This window comes from Panthera tigris, chromosome F2 (genome assembly GCF_018350195.1).
Source record: "Panthera tigris isolate Pti1 chromosome F2, P.tigris_Pti1_mat1.1, whole genome shotgun sequence".
Taxonomy (NCBI): domain Eukaryota; kingdom Metazoa; phylum Chordata; class Mammalia; order Carnivora; family Felidae; genus Panthera; species Panthera tigris.
In genome coordinates this window covers 14,122,446-14,140,242 of record NC_056676.1, presented here as the reverse complement: position 1 = coordinate 14,140,242, position 17,797 = coordinate 14,122,446, and the positions used below count along the sequence as shown (strand labels likewise).

At 41.5% G+C, this 17,797-nt stretch overlaps 1 protein-coding gene across 1 annotated transcript in view; it reads right to left on the bottom strand.

The window, feature by feature from the left end:
- Nucleotides 1-1,123: 1,123 nt before the first annotated feature.
- The window catches only part of NKAIN3 (sodium/potassium transporting ATPase interacting 3), a 710,683-nt gene continuing 694,009 nt past the window's right edge, over nt 1,124-17,797 (bottom strand). Inside the window, exon 6 of the mRNA XM_042972876.1 lies at nt 1,124-1,303. Coding sequence (XP_042828810.1) covers nt 1,290-1,303 — 14 coding nt within the window. The 3' untranslated portion in view covers nt 1,124-1,289. The remainder of the gene's footprint in view (nt 1,304-17,797) is intronic.

The window sequence follows — 17,797 nt, the reverse complement described above, 5'->3', positions numbered from 1 at the left end:
AAACAAACAAACAAACAAACAAAAACAAGAGAAAAGGAACCTCTATACCCACATGAAAATTTGCATACGATTTTAAATAGTTTATAGACTGACTTGTTAGAGATGTATGGGCCAAGTTAACAACTTCTGGATTAAATAGTACACATGTACACAATTTTGTGGCCTATAGGGGGCTTCACCTTGGTTGCTATCCAAAGTGAGCAAAACTTATTTTGATATGGGAAATAGTCATTGAAAGATATGAAAGGAAAAAGCTATGATGTGTTTTCAAAACAGTCCTTCTTTCCCTGGAAAATGATGTTTCCCATATTACTTTCTTGGTTATTGGGATGGGGTAAGAAAAAGAAAAATTGATGTAGAGCAAATATAAATATGTTTTTTAGGAGCATTTATAGAGAATTCCATACCATTTTAATGCTCCTTTTGAATATCTTAAGAGCAATATTCCTGATTGCAGATTTATGGTTGTGATTTCTGTTCCACAACTCCACAAGCTGTATGTTTAGGTCTGACACCAATGTCAGAACCGGGATAAAGAGTAGAAAATATGAACATCAGAGATACCCATATAACCTCCAAAGGGGAAAGGTATTCTACTAATCATACTCTTCTATACTCCCCACGATCTGTTCTTCTCAGAATACAGGAAGAACAAGATAATATGCATGAATCTGAGAATTTAGATTGATGTAATGATGTTCTGCATTTTGGAAAGTTGAGAACAAAGGAGGACCTCATGTTTTGTCCTATGGTATTGAAAAAATGACCCATGGTCAGTCTGAAGGCCGGATCCACTGTTTGCACCCATTTATCAGCTGTCACAGCATCTAACTTCATATTGAGTAGCCCCCGGTAATGTCTGTTAATGCAAACTCCATCAGGCATAGGATAACTCAGGTCATCAGCAACACCGACTTAACACCTCAATACAAAAACCAGTATTTCTCTTAGAATTGACTGTAGAAGGTTTTCACCAAGTGTTTTTGTTTTGCATGCCTCACAGTAAATATTGTTAAAAAATGAAAGACCAATTTTTAAAATAATTTACAAGTATTCATATAAGAAGAAAATGACTTAAAAAAATACCCACCCAGTCACCTACAACTCATCTAGTGAACAATGCTAATAATACATAGGCTGTGACCCAAGAACTCCGGGATTCGTGGGGAAGTAGGGAGGCGTGGTCCGTCCTCTGGGAGGAAGTGAGACGTGCCAATGCAGAGAGGTGCTCTCAGTGGTGCTTTGCTTCCTAACTCAAGTTCAGCAGCCGTGTTTCAGAGACAGTGTCATTACTTATTTCGACCTAAAACAGAAAATATGAATTGCTTTAAAGAACTTGACAATTGAAAACTGAATTTCTTTTCTATTCATCCAGGCTTTTCAAAACGCAAAATAGATTCTGGGCGTGCCTCATGCGGTCCATGTATATGACTGTCGCAATAAGAAAACCAAAAACCCATGGGCTTCCTGCTCTTCAGGTCGGGGTGTGCAATCAGGTATAAAAATCAGAATATAGGACTGCTTTCCTGGGAGAGAAGTGCCAACCCATAGCAACTGAAGAATGATGTAAAGGTATGGCCTTCGGTTGTCTTGGGGTAAAGATGACAGGGCAATATTATGTCTCCAAACTGCTAGAAACGTCCCTAGCCTAATCTTCCTACAGTGTTCTGTTGGTTGACTGCTCAAGGATCATCCTCATCTGACTTTCATACCACTGATCTATGTCCTTACATACATCCTGTCCTGTGATGATTAATTTTATGTGTCAGCTTGGGTGGGCCAAGGTAGCCAGATATTTGGTGTGGCTGTGAAGGTATTTTTTAGATGAGATTTACATTTACATCAATAAACTTTAAGTAAAGCAGATTACCCTCCATATTGTGGATGAGTCTTATTCAGTCCCTTAAAGGCCTTAAGAACAAAGACATTCTGCGTCTCCACTGCCTTTGGACTCAAGATTGCAACATCAACCCTTCCCTGGGTCTCCAGTCTGCAAGCTTTCCTTACGCTTGTTGGACTTGCCTGGCTCCATAATCACATGAGCCAATTAAGATCTCTCTCTCTCTCTGTCTCCACACACACACACACACACACACACACACACACACACTCTATTGGTCCTCTTCCTTGGAATCTCTAGTCACTCTTGCTACCGATTCTAAGTCTATATTAGACAGTCAGCCTTTGGAAGGTGGCGGTTCTGCCTTATGCTTATTCCCAGAATATCAACCACATGCACTGTCTGCCATAGGGCACTTCATTCATATTTGTTGAATATTTTTGCTCTCACTGTTTCTCTCATGAAAAAAGTCTTAGCTGATCCAAATCCTATTCATCTTTAGGGTTCAGCTGACATTTCTTCTCCTCTGTGAAGACTTCTACTTCTGCTTCAGCCATACTGCTTTCTCACCCTGCTGACAGCAACTCTTACATTATCTGCTGTACCCCATGTGGAGCAAATGGCATTCAACTACACAATTAATTCGGCTCTGATTGTTTCACTCAGATATGTAAGTTTCTTCCCCCCCAACTAAATTATAAGCATCCTGCCAGTAGAAGCTGTGACTTTCTCTGTGGCTCAGAATAGACTTTTTTGGTCATAATTTTAAATAACTGGAAAAAAGCTCCAACTTTCCAGCTTTGCTTTTTGGTAGTAACTCTTCTCCAGGGAAGTCCTGTTCCCTCTCACACATCGCAAGAGTTGGAGTCCTTTACTTATCTCCTCGCCTTCCTTTCATGTTCTCTCTGCCTATTTCTCTACATTCCGAAAACTATGTAGCCCACATATCTACCCCTTTCACCCCATTGTGACTTAATAGGGATTGGAGCTGAAAGATAAAGGGATAAGATTATGATAGTGGAATTTTTATCATTTTATACTGTATCTTAGTTGGGAAGGGGTTTCAAGGTCCTGAAGTTTATTCATCCATCCAGTAGGCAAATTTCTTCTAGAATGAGGATAAGGCAATAGGGGAAGGAATTTTTGTTTGTTGGGGGTAGTACCGATGGGAGTTTGGGGGGAACTTCTGGGTATACCCATCACATTTATCTTTAGTGGTGAGACCGATCTAATTCTGTTATTCTTGAATTTTCTACACTTTCGGTCCAAGATCAAGCTTGACCTTGTGGCAAGATACTTCATACGTGGTGCTACGTCTTCTGATTGTGTCACATCTGGAGACACATAATGTCGAGTTGTCACTCTTTTAATGATGCTATGATTGATCAATGAGTTTGAGTAGAACAGTTTGAGTTTTGGGAACCTTAAGATCATATCTTTATTTTTTTCTTCAGATGTTAGTAGTTATCTGAGGGTACCTACCTTCCAGGCAGAATGAAATCAAGTAGCAAGGTAGTGATGTTATTTTAAAGTGTGTCTTCTGAGAGGCCTGTCATTGTATCTTTTTCTATTGGTTTTCTGTCTCTCTGTATCACTTCTGGGATGTGTGTGTGTGTGGGTGTGTGTGTGTGATATGCCTGTGCTCTCATCTGTGTATTCTACTTTCTTTCCTGTGTCTTGTTTCTTTCCAGAACTTGTCATTACATGGGATTATAAGTGTTTCTTGATATGAATATAAAGGAAAACAAAGTATGTTTTTAACATGAAATTTGGTGTATGTTCATTGCATTGCATTTAATTTTATTTTTTTTTAATGTTTATTTGCTTTTGAAGGAGAGAGAGACAGAGCATGAGCAGGGGAGGGGCAGAGAGAGACAGGGAAGCACAGAATCTGAAGCAGGCTCCAGGCTCTAAGCTGTCAGCACAGAGCCCAACACGGGGCTTGAACTCACAAAACTGTGAGATCATGACCTGAGGCGAAGTCAGACGCTTATCCGACTGAGTCACCCAGGCACCCCACGTTGCATTTAATTTTAGTATCAGAGGATATTTTCTTTTGGAAACAGGCAAAATGAAGTTATTTTTACTTATGTTGATTAATTTGGGGGTGTGCTCCATGTCTCCATGGGTAAATCTATTTCCTTGCTGTTAATATCCATGGCAAGTACTGAGAAGATTCTTGAGAGTTCTGGCAAAGACAGGAATTGACAGTTTCCCTGGAGGGTACCGTTCCGATGTGAGTTTTTTCATTTTGGAAAAGCCTTCATGTGCTTCACAAGGCAGTGGAGAACCAGGTTCCACAAGGTTCTGGGGGCAGTGAGTGAGGTCACAGGTCAAATGAGAAGGTCTTGGCGATCCCTGTGAGACACAGGGGAGATGGCTGACCATCGGTCACGGTCATGGCAGACTGTCTTTTGCGTTGCCTGGCTGCACTGTTGGTGGCATCGTTCCTTCCTAGGCAGTCGGTGCATGAACCGACTAGCATAGTGATGAGTCTGAACCCTAGAAGCACAGCCATTTTACTTCTCCATGGTCAAGTGGCTACACATTAGGGTGTGTTCTTACATCGCCCCTAAAATGAAATAGTCGTTTCCTATGATGGATCAAAAAGTTATTAATGCGAGTGACAAAGGAAAGGCGCCCCAAGGAGAGAAAAAGCAGCAAGCCCCTAAACACTGCTCCTTGGTGCTAAGTGACGCAGGCATGTGGGGAAGCCCGGCTCTCCTCTCGGACAACTAAGAAGGCGCTGAGTGCCTGACATTTGTTGTGCTCTATGCTCTTGACCCTGCCCTGGAGAGTTGACACCCGCATAAGTGCCCACCACTTCCAGGGACTGAGGGAAGCCCTCAGGCACCAGGACTTCACATTCAGTCATGGGAAAAGCGAGCAGCCCCCAGTCTGAGCAGATTCCAGACATCTGGTTCTGCATGCCACAGGGGACAGCCAGCATAGAGAGAGAAATATGGACATGCGAGGGCCAGTCAAGGACAAAGGAAAATGAGATAAAGACAGAGAGTTACCATTTTATTAGTCTTTAGGTACTTGGCCAAGAAATAGAGGCGTGATGGAGTAAATGCAGGTTGTAGACTCTGGGTTCCTCCAGCTTCAGTTTACTAATACATCGCTGGTGCTACTGGTTTTTAAACCAAGGTTTGAAAGCAAATCATTCTTACCTCTGCCTGCCACACACACACACACACACACACACACACACACGTGTTTTGTCTTCTTAGATGGTTCTTAATCTAGGGGTTGCAAATGCAGAACGGTCTGGCTCCAACTTACCGGGATGCTGATAGAAGCAGCCCTTCTTAGGAAAGAGCAGTGGAGGGCCACCCCCATCTGTCCGGCAGCCGGTCATCAGAGGTCGTTTTCCTCTGGGCCTGGGCCATTAGAGGCAGAGACCAGGCAGTGAAGGTACAGGTGGGCGCTGACCGCAGAGCCCGCCTGAAATGGGAATTAGCTCGTCTGTCTTCTCATACTGAGTTGCAACAGTCGACACTCGATCAGCAGTGGCCACGTAGCATGTGACATTTTTTGTGAAGAAAAATTAGCCTCCAGCCAAGGCAATCAGGCAAGTCGAGATACCAGAGAAAAGTCAAGTTCTCATTTGGAAACCTTAGGGAAAGACTGGCTGAACGCGGGGGAAGAAGCTTTTTCATCAAGTCTTTCTTAATGGCAGTCTCGGGGCATCTTCCTCATGGGAATTTCTAACGTCATCAGATCTCTATCTCTGTTGTGGAACTCAGTTCTGAAATTCCACTGCTGTCTTTCTTTGACAAACTGCCTTGGTCTAATTATTTCTATCTGAAGAATTACTGCTACATAGAACTTAATTTTCCCACTACCCAGTCGCTAACCATTTTGATTTCAACACACTTTAATTTAGTTGCTCACTAGGATGTTCCCTGAAATTCCATATCTCTTTCATAGCTGCCTGGGTTTTTGCCAAGCGATTTTTCTTCCTGAGAGGTAAATCTGCTTTTATTAGCCCTCTCCCCTTGGCGTTAACTGTAGCCCCGACGTAAGCCGCTCTGTAGGTGTCCCCTTCAAAGCCACCACTGACCACATGGCTCTCTGCTCCAATGACAAGAGCTTTTTTCTCCTTGTTAAAGGTGGTGGCAGTGATGGAGGAGGTCCTGGCAGAGACCTAGGCTGTACTTAGGTTGAGAGCTATAGCTCCCTCACTGATGGCCGTGGCAAGATCACGGACCCCAACACGGGCTACCCCTGACCTGTGTGTCACATATTCCCAAGGCAGATCCAGACAACAACCACTGAAAGCATCTCTATAGCTTTCAAATTTTTAAATATTTGATTTTTTTGTGGTATTTCACTGGCGCAAGGTTGGCAGACCCTGTCCTGCTCCCTGGCGGGGACAGGGGGAAGGGGGAAATATGCCAGGGAGCTCCTACTTATTCTACACATCTTGCCAGACTAGAGGCAAGATCAATAGGGTCTTCCCCACTGATTTGTCAAGCTCCTTCCCTTGGCTGTGGTTTCACTGGATAGTAGGAACAGACAGTGAGAATTTCATTCATCTATATAGCTTTTTAAAAAATTTCCAGTATAATGAACATACAGTGTTATATTAGCTTCTGGTACACAATGTGGTGATTCAACAATTCCATACATTTCTCAGTGCTCATCATAAGTGTGCTCTTATTCCCCTTCACCTATGTCACCCATCCATCCACCAACCTCCCCTCTGGTAGCCATCAGTTTGTTCTCTGTATTTGAGCAGGGTTTTTTGTTTTTTTTTTTGTCTTTTTTTCTTTGTTCATTTGTTTCTTAAATTACACGTATGAGTGACATCATATGGTATTTGTCTTTCTTTGTCTGACTTATTTCACTTAGCATTATACCCTCTAGGTCCATCCACGTTGTTGCAAATGGCACGATCCCATTCTTTTTTATGGCTGGCATCTCTGTAGCTTTAGGTGTAAGGAGTGATACTGTTTAGATGGCGGAGCAATGGCTGTGGAGAATCTGGGGGCATCCCCGCCGGGAGTTATCAAGATTCCTGCTCTACTTAAACATCTGCTTCCTCATAGGCTTGCTCAGTTTAGGTGACAACTATGGCAAACAGAAGATTGGGCAGTCTTGAATTTCAACTTCATCTGCTGTAGAATGGCCAAGCAAATTAGCCTCCATACACGGAACAGTCATTCTCTTCTTCTGCTTTTGGTTAACTCCTCATTTTCTTTCCTAAGTCAGCTCGGGTATTATCTCTTGGTCGATCTCCCTGCAAGTGGGAAGTAAGCATTCTTGCTTCTGCAAAAAAATTAATTTGGGGACACTGTTTTGCATCTCCTTATTTCTATGTAGGTCTCCTCTCCTAGATCATTGGCTGCCGGAGGTCAATGCTCAAGTGTTGCTAGTCTTTCCATTTCTGGTGTCTACCACAGGGACTGTGGACACATATTATAAGTAAGTAAATAGTTGTAAATAAAACTAATTTACTTAATCAGGCCTTCTTGATAGCTTGGTATCATTCTTTTGAAAGGAGACAAAGCACGGAAGACTGACTCCATATGTAAAATAACTTCCCCTATCACATTATCCCCAACACACACATTCACACACAATTTGACTGTGGGCACAGGAAAGGTACATTTTATGATGATGAGCAATGACACAGTCAAACACGAGAATGAAGGCTTCCTGTACAAACAGTGTTACCTGTGAATGGGCTGTCTGCTTGTAACTACCCTTCTAGAGTTGAAAGCCACCCTTCTACATCCCTGTACCTGTGAATATGCTCAGGAATCTCCTGATTCCCTTAATGAAGTCCCTTAATGAAGTGGCTTCCTCATAACACCTGGCTTAGTACTCCATGGAGACTAAAGAGCCTTAACAAAAGTTAAAAACCATCATTCTCTCCCCTCTCTGACAACTTATACAAAAGACTGGCTTTTTCTCCAACCTGTTGCTGGGTGGTGATATGGCATCACCGAGCCCGCCACAACAAAGTCCAACATAATGGCCTTGTTAAAAGAAATCAAGCAGGCGGACTAATGCTAACTGGATAAACTGCAATATTTACATACAGTGGGGAGCACACATACTGACCTCTTAAATTGTTCATGCACAGTGATTTTAATTCAGGGGTAGTTTGATCTTTCAGATTCTTGCTCCCTTCATGGTTGCAAGGCTTTCCATATTCATCTAACAGTAATATGCATAATCTGTCAAAGCAGAAACTTGTTCTATTGCTTTCTGTAGCCTGTAGTTTATGCTACATTCAGCTAAAAAGGTGTGAGAGTTCATCAGTGAACAGGGTAGTTGAGAAAACCCTTTGAGGAGGCAGCAGAGTTGATCAAAGCTTTTCAGGTCATCTCACAGGTACATTTTATGTGTTCTTGATTCACAGAAATGGAGAGACTTCAGGGAGCATAGATGGCAGTCACTTGCCTTTGGGCCAGGCCAGAGAACACTGTGAAGTACACGGATGCACATGCCATTCAAGAAAGGAGATTCCATTACCAACATCAATCAATTGTAATTGTAATAACCTTCCTTAATAGAAAGATCTTTCTTACATCTGACCAACATTTTTCATAGTGCAATTTCTCTGCTGAGTTATTTTTTTCATAGTGGAGATGAAATAAATCATTCATCACCTTCTTTATTACATATCAAATGTATATTACACTCTCCTAGCCCCTGCTAGGCATTGTTTCCATTCTCCTCTCACTTCCAATGCAGTGATCATCTCCATTATTGTCACAATCCCTGCCAAGTTCCCCAGATCTACAAATATCAACTTTTGGAGCACATCATTTACCAGCGTTCGGTAGCATGAGTAATGAGGTGGTGACTGCTTCGTCCCAGAGTGTTATATAGGGTGAATGATTTTCCAAATTGGATTTGCTTTAAGAAACCAACATTTATTTAAACATCCATCATGTGACAAGCACAGTGCTGATTTGTGTGGTTTGTGAGCTATGTTTCCTTTAGATCATTCTGCCAGAATAAAACTAATTCAACCTGGAGAGGTGGAGGGGCCGGTGCAGGCTTTGCAGGGCTGGGGGCGGGGGATTGCAGATATGAAACCACTGTGGCAAAGCAGAGGAAGGCGTTCATGTGTGTCATGTCTTTGGCTTTGGTCTCCAGTGGCTGTTGTACATAATTTCCTTTATCACCATGGAACTGAAGAACATTGGGCTGAAAGAATAGAAGGTCATCTGACCAAGTCCACAATATCAGGCATGGTGATTGCTTATCATTCAGAAATGATCCCGGCTCCACCCCTTACTACTAGTGGGATTTGGGGGAATTTGTCTAACCTCTGTGTACCTCCGTTTCCCTTTTTATGAAGTGGGACTATTCATGCGTACCTTACAGTATTTCCATGAGGATAAGGTGAGACAATGCCAAGTGCTTGGTACATGATAGCTATTATTTTATACAGCTGTCTACTTGCTACTTAGAGTTTTCTAGGAACGGAGTCACTGTATCTATTTTCTTGCTTTCCAGGATTTTATCAGTCAGGTGACCGTGATACCTTCCTTATACTCAACTGAAACCTGTCCCGTTTAAGGTGCTTTTTGTTGTAGTTGTTGACTTCCTTCCGTGTCCTTTAGGGAGAGTTAGTCAAATATTTGAGTACTAGGCACAATCATAGGTAACTTTACATATACTATACATACCTTACCCCATTTTGAGTACTAGCCACATTTGAGTACTAGGCACACTTAAGTACTAGGTACAAGCTATACATATACTATACCTACCTTATCCCATTGAATCCATCTTCCCTCCTCTGCCTCTGAAACCATATCACAGGTGGGAGAACCAAGTCTCAGAGGTGTCAAGGAAGGCCCCTGAGAGCACACACACAGAGCCTGGATTCTAACCCAATCTTTCTCCCCTTTTCTCTGTTATGTGGCCCCCAAAGACATATCTAGTTTCTCTTCTGTAGACTACATTATCCTTTTTATTTCCAATTTAGCTATCAACCCTCTGATAAGAAAACCTGAATAAAAATCCCATTTTGGAAACATAAACCACGCTACCTATTTCAAATTCTGTTTGGGATGAATAACAACAATGATGATGTTGGGTTACGTGTAAAAGGTGTGTTTTAAATATGAGTGGAAAATTAAACCAATGATTAGTAGTAGCAGGTCCAAATTATTTCAGATTTGGTTAGTTTTGACCAAGTTAGAACGATTAATATTTTCCATCTCATCACACCTTTACTTACAGGTTAACAGGCTTTAACTCAACATGATCCTGGTAGTAGGAGCGTGCATCAAGTCCACCTATGAAATCAACTGCAAATACAACACAGCCCGATGTGAATAAATGTGTAAATGAAAACACACAGAACACTAGGTGTTTAAAGTAGAACACATAAAAATAATATTAACAAAAAAAATCTGTCTACCACAAATGGAAAAATATGTGTTCAATATAAAAGACTGCTAAAAACAAGATCAATGGTCAAAAAATAGGGAAATTTTAAGAAACACATAAAGAGCTTGGGATCTTAAGGATTGGAAAATCAAAGTTGTTATTGACTTTCGTGAAAAATGAAGTAACATTAAATAACATTAGATTTTAAATAATGTGTTTGTCCTTAGGCATACGGATATGCCCTTTCCCCCTATATATCAAAAGATATACGTCTCGTCTTGTTGCCAGAATCCAATTTTTTTCTTAAGAATATTTATCGCATCATTAGAAAGACCTTTGAGAAGTTGCATAATCTATGCCCATGCCTTTTGTCCTCAAGCCATCTTTGACAAATGGACATCTGCTTTTTGCAAAGGCTTCATCTCTTCTGTGGTAGCATGGTGCTTGTCTCACCGTCTGTGTAGAATCACTGTTCTTGGTGACATTCATTCTAATTTCTGTTTTGATGACAGTTTCCGTCTTTCTTTTCTAATCCTAATGTCCATGCCTAATCTTCTTCTCCCCCCTTTTTTGGTAGTCTATTAAAAATTTTAATTACTTTACCTCCAGCTTTGGTTATATTATGGCACTATAACATTAACAGGTACCCAGTCATATAGGAACTCTGAACTCTTGGCAAGTGTGTGTGTGTGTGTAGGTACACAGTATGAAAATATTATATCGTACCTTCAGCTCAAGACAGACATTTCAGTAACCTGTGATTTCAAGATGGATGACTTAGCTTAGAAGTTCTAGTGAAGACTTGACCTACTCTAGCTGTAGCCTCTCTTGTCAATTTCTGACTTGCTGTATCCTTTTTCCCCCCATTGAAGAAGCTGAGGTAAGGCTGGGTCAATCAAAGCTTCACCAGATCACTGTGTAGACATGAACTTTGGGGTCCTGTGGGGGTACACAACAACCAGGTGGCAAGGGCCATTGTAATTACCATTACTCCAAGATAATCCCCACAGAGACTAGAGGAGCCTGAGGCCCATCCTTTTCCTACCAGGTCATATAAGTTGCCTGGACACCATGTTAGGGAGAGAAACAGTGAAGGAGTCCGTCTGAGACACTGGAAAGATTTTCCCAGAAAGTGTAGGCAGTGACTAGGGACCATTTAAATGGTCAGATTGGACTACGTTTTTATCAGGTTAGATATTTAATCAAACATCCACTCCCTCATCTTGCTGACCAATGGGTGGGAAATTAGAAGGAAAATCACCCTGATTAAAAGTTGAATGAAGATATGATTTATAAGGCACTTTTCAAATTTAAAGAGGGTGTTAAAAATAAAATTACAAATATATACATTTGTGAATAAAAGGATTCAATTGAAAAATTATATACAAAATAAACTTTTTTTTATAAAAATAAAGAGCATATATCTGTATACTTTAAAGCAAAATAAAAAGAAAACTTTTTTATATTGATCATTTGAACATTAAAATGTAATATTCACAGAATCATTATTTTTGGTATAAATTCAGGAACTGCTGTGAATCTGCTCCTTAGCCATCTCTGTCTCTAATAGACCAGATCACCAGAATATACATATAATATATATTTTTTCAATCTGGTTTTATTATTTTCATAAATTTATATACAGTCTTATTCAGATTTTTTTTTATTGTTAGTAAAGTTGAAATTGTTGATACCTTAATTGATTCTGTAAATCATAGTATTTTTAACTACGGAAATAGTCTCCATATAAGGTGCCAATAATCTCCAAGCAAGTTTGCCAAAGAGTAGATATGTGTAATGTTATTTACAGAACTTTCCCAGGTACTGTTATTTTACCTCCATTTAGTGTATCTTTGCCAAACATCTTATAAGACAATAAAATATAAATTGTATCTATTTATGATTTTTTTAAATCACATATAAATGCTGCACAATTTTTAGGCCCTCTCACAAATCAGCTTCTTTTCATTCTGGTGCAGAATATAAATTTCCTCAATTAAAAATAGGAGCTCTGTCAAAAGAGTCTTTTCTCAAGTCTAGATATTTCAAGAGGAAATTCTAAAATTGAAAAATTAAATCTTGCATAACATTTGAGCTCTCATTATTTAATTTGCCCAGTTCTCTTCCTTTCGTGAGCATAAATTTCAATGTTCTCCTTTTTATAAGCGCTCAATTACTGCCATTGACTAAAAGCTTCAAAGGATGACTTTTGTGGTGCTTCATTTGTTGAATGATTCAGTTTAAAATTTCCGACTGATCTTGAATGAAGTGCAACTAAAATGTAGAAGACCCATTTATAAAAATGCTCACAACTAATATAGGAAAATTAGATTGATTTACAAAATACTTCTTTAAAGGATGAAATGTTCCTAACTCTGAAGGATAAAGAGAAGCAAAGGCAGAAAATGTATTCTGTCATTCTGAAGGTTTTTTTTGTTTGTCTTCAACATCAACCTCATTAGCAAAATGTTTTCAGGTAAATGCAAATCAAAATCACAAGGAGATACTATGTTATACCCACAAAGATGGCTAGAATAAAAACATCAGATAATAACAAATGTTGGTGATGGTGTAGAGAAATCAGAACCCTCATACACCGCCGGTCAGAATGTAAAATGGTGCCGTCAATTTGCAAAACAGTCAGTTCCTAAAATGTTTGAGCCGAGTTACCATATGACCCAGTAACTCTACTCCTAGGTACATACCCAAGAGAAATGAAAATATATGTCCACACAAAAGTGTGTACACAAATATTTATAACAGCATGATTCAAAATATCCAAATGGTGAAAAAATATTCTAGCTTATGTACCCTAAGGTGTGTATGTATACAAATATAATATATATCTTATATATTCTACGTACATCTCTGTATACATAGAAAATTTGAAAACTAGAGTTTCTCTTTTCATTGGTATATCACTGTAGCGTCATTGGGAGGCAATTACAAATTACCTGTGAGCCTGAATTCCAAATATGTTTCTGCTTCACACATTTCTTAATTTAATATGAATACTACGCTTTAAAAAACCCACAATACTGTGCTCCACCGTTTGTATGATTATCTCAAAACGAATAATTTTATCCTTAATATTTACTTAACTGAATTACCGTACCATTGAAAGCAACAGCCTACATGTTAGCTTGGACAGAATGAATATTTAAAAACCTTACTTCAATTCTATGTGAAAGGGCGGGCCGACGCCGGCCGACTCCATCTTGTTCTGTGTCCTTCACCTTGACCACACCTCCTCCCCTTGAGTAACCCCCCCCTCACCTGCCTAACAGGACTCGGACCCTTCCCCAGGACCCTTCCCCAGCCAATCGGCTGAGGCCATAGCCATTACCTCACCAACTGCCCCTAGGCCCCAATAAAACCTTTGTCCTTCTGAAACTCGCTCTCTCTCCCTGGTATCTCACCGCTGCGTCGGTGCAGGTAGGGGATTGAGCTCGAGCTAGCTCGAATAAAGGCTCTTTGCTTTTGCATCGGACTCGGCTCCCTAGTGGTCTTTGGGGATCACGAATTCTGGGCATAACACTACGAATTGGATTAAAAAAAATAAAACGCTATTCGAAAGCAAATTAATTGGTTTTCCGCTGACAGCATCTGAGGAACTGATAACATGTTGGCATTTTGGCTCCTTGGGAGTTGTTTCTTCCACTGCTGGAGACAGCCCATCACCATAACTTCTGGGTGCCCCGTGCCGACCCTCTGTAGCAGCTATGGGCTGGTGCACTGAGCTGCTGGCAGCCTCCAGTCCTTGCTCACCTCCACCGGCACTGAAAGGAATTAGCCGTATCTGCTACTCCTGCCCAAGCACCTATCTTTTTAATCATTGATGGATCTGCACGCTGTCCTTGGAAGAAAGGTCCTAGTTACACGGAATCTGTAAAGATTTGGGGAGAAGACAGGGGCGGCGGTGGTGGTGGTTTTCTTACACACTTAACCATATATGAAAAGAATTCGACTCATCGCCCTTGTGTCTCACACATCTCGAGGATTCTTTTTTTTTTTTTTAATTTTTTTTTTTAACGTTTTATTTATTTTTGAGACAGGGAGAGACAGAGCATGAACAGGGGAGGGTCAGAGAGAGGGAGACACAGAATCCGAAACAGGCTCCAGTCTCCGAGCTGTCAGCACAGAGCCCGATGCGGGGCTCGAACTCACAGACCGCGAGATCATGACCTGAGCCGAAGTCGGCCGCTTAACCGACTGAGCCGCCCAGGCGCCCCCATCTTGAGGATTCTTAATGGCAGACACTTGAGGTGCTATCAGTTCACCCATCCCAGATTATCCTAATACAGTTGCTAATGACAATATTTCACTTGAAAAGCAAAAAAATCTAGGACAAAGCCTAAGCCAGATAGGATGCCAGGACAACCTATGTAAACAGGGGCTGTTTCAACCAGATCGGGACACATGGTCATCCCAGTGGACCCTTTCTCTGCATATCAGAATTCTAGTGTGAGGTAAAATTTTCAAATCTCTAAACTTAAATATTACATATTGGTAAAATTCAAATTATCAAGCTTCCGAACGAGACAAGAGTACAAGAAAATGTAAGGAACAATCACTGAAAAGTAGGTATGTAAGAAATTAAAACCATCAAGAATCCTTTATGGATAAAATGCAGCGATATGGGTTTTGGGCAACAGAAGCCTACAAGTCCATGAGATGATGATGTTCCTATATAAAAAATTAGTTTTCGATGGATATACCAACACTTGCCATCGGCCAGAGTGGGAAGATAGTTCAAATGAAGGAGTAAATTGGAGTGTAAATTGAAGGTGAGTTTATAGATTCTTTTTTTTTTTTAATTTTTCATGCTTATTTATTTTGAGGGGGGGCGGTGCAGAGAGAGGAAGACACAGAATCCCAACCAGGCTCCAGGCTCTGAGAGGTCAGCACAGAGCCTGATGCCGGGCTCGAAATCACGGATCTTGAGATCACAACCTGAGCCAAAGTCGGATGCTTAACCAACTGAGCCACTCAAGTGCCCCAAGTTTATAGATTCTTAAAGCTTATTTTTTTCGCCTAATGATGTCAAATGCTTTTTAAAAATGAAGAAAATTTTTTTAAAAGATAACCTAACTAAAGACTTAAAAACAATTCAGTAGGAAAGACCTTGGGCTTTTAAGTTCTCAGTAAGGGAGTCATATTATATGATTAATAAAGTAAAGCAACTATGTATTTTAAAATTCACTCTAAGGAGAGAGATGTGAGAAGATGCTTAATGAAGGAATTTCTCCAGGAGAAATAAGATGAATTTCAACAAAACATGAGAAGGAACAAAAAAGGCATAGATAGACTTTCAGAGGTACGAAGAAAAGAGGATTCGAAAGGAAGCATCCATGAAATCTGGAGTTATTCCAGTGAGAACACCACTTGGGGGTCTTTGGCAGAAGAGTGGCCAGGGAAGAGTTGGGAGAGACAGAAGGAAGCACGGGGAAACAAGGGGTGGGTGTTGGGGGAACCGCTTGCTGGGTGACCTCAAGGACAATTAAGTTGAATTCTCTATACTCTGTATAATTAAAGTCTCGAAGTGTAGAACAAAAAATCAGCACAATTAAGAGTTGGCAGCAGCTGTCCAGAAAAGTCAGCTATGCAGAGCGCTGCTTCCTTCACCCGTTTTGGGAAACCGAGGTGTTACTATAAAAGATCCCACAGGGAGAGCCTGCAGCCAGAAAACCCCATTGTTTGCAGCCCTTTGAAATGTATTTCTTGTGCTAACTTCCATCAGCACAGCCAAGTAACTTCTTGGAAGAAATTGTTACTTGTAACCCAATATCTTTGCGGTTACTTTAGCCATGCCACATCCCTGATGAGGATTCTCCCCGACCTGAAGGAATTACAAAGTTACTGTAGATTTCAAGCAACATCTTACTGTACGACTAGAGTTGCTTTCCACTTGGAACAGGTACACAACCAATTGCAAGTTTTCTATTTGACTATAGGAAAATTTTTGTCATAAATGAAGGTTCCAATAGGTAACTCAGCGCTCCTGACTCGGACATTGCAAACCTGATTAAGTTGATACACCTGAAGCAGCACATTTGTATAAATATACACCTCAGGCAACGCCATTTCCAGCGAGAGCTCAGGCTATCATTTAATGTCCCAGGTGGGGCACCAAGTGGGGCGCCTGGGTGGCTCAGTCGGTTAAGCGTCTGACTTCGGCTCAGGTCATGATCCCACCGTTAGTGGGTTCGAGTCCCGCGTCGGGCTCTGTGCTGACAGCTCAGAGCCTGGAGCCTGCTTTGCGTTCTGTGTCTTTCTCTCTGTCCCTCCTCCACTCAAGCTCTCTGTCACTCTCTCAAAAGAAATAAATAAACATGGAAAAAATTTAACTATATTCCTCAAGTAATTACTAGAATGTAGGTGTTTTGTTTCTGATCCAGCTAAGCGGCATGCTGCCTTGTCACTGACTTGAGAAACACCGAGCTCCTGCCACAATGCCCTTAGCTCAGAGAAATGAAAAGACTCCGGAAGATGAGGACCAATTAACACACATTTATTCTGAACTTGCTTCCCGGTCTATCACTGTTCCTTCTACTCAGGTATTGGACTGTTCTTTTTATTATTATTATTTTTTTTAACGTTTATTCCTTTTTGAGAGACAGACACAGAGCACTAGCGGGGGAGGGGCACAGAGCTGTCAGCACAGAGCCGGACGCGGGGCTTGAAATCACCAACCAGGAGAGCATGGCCTGAGTTGAAGTGGGACGCTAAACCCACCGAGCCCTAGAGTCAGTCCCTAGACTGTTCTAATAAGCGTTAATTTTACAAGTACGATTTTACAAGTCGTAAGGGAGCATTTAAGGCCTTAAAAAATACAAATATCTGGGGCTCTTGAATTGTGGTTTACTTGTTTTGCGATATGAATTCATGAGAGAAAAGCCAGGGTAGAGGCTTGACACCGAGTTCACACAGATAAGATTTTGCGGCACCCCACGGCTAACGAGGGCTTTTAGGAAAGACCAGTTGTTTCGGAGGTAGCTGGCAACGAAACTCTGGGCTCCTAGGGCATGAGCTGCTTTGAAGCATCGCTCATCCGCCGTCTCCTGCCTGAAGACCCCGAGCTTGCAGAGGAGAGGGCACGTTGCGCTGTGCAGAATCTCAGGCCGCGGCCGGCCTGCTCACGGCACACCGAGGGGCTGCGGGGGTGCCTCGATGGGTGCGCTGTTGATGCCGAGAGGGTGGCCGGGGCTGTGCTGCTCCCTGCCCCAAACAGCTTTATGCACCTTAAGAGCCCTTCGAACAGACCGATGGCACCCAAATGCAAGCTTGGTAGGTATTCATTGTTGTTCTCTTCAGGGTGCAGGAAGTTCAGAATTTCTTGAAACCTTTCAGAAAGCACACTTAACTCAAAAAGGGAAGCATGCGGGATCCCTGAGATGCTCAAGGATAAGTCGGCCCCTGGTGGGAAGGCAGTGTTAGAGGTGGTGCTGTCCAGATTAGAGCTTTTCACCATTTTTCCCTCTTCCTGTCTGGAAATAGCCATGTAGAATAATAGACTCTTCTCGCCTGTCTTGTCCCCCGCTGTGTCTCAGGTACGGGCACGGAGAACTGATAGAGCTCATTGTCACTGCTGGCAAC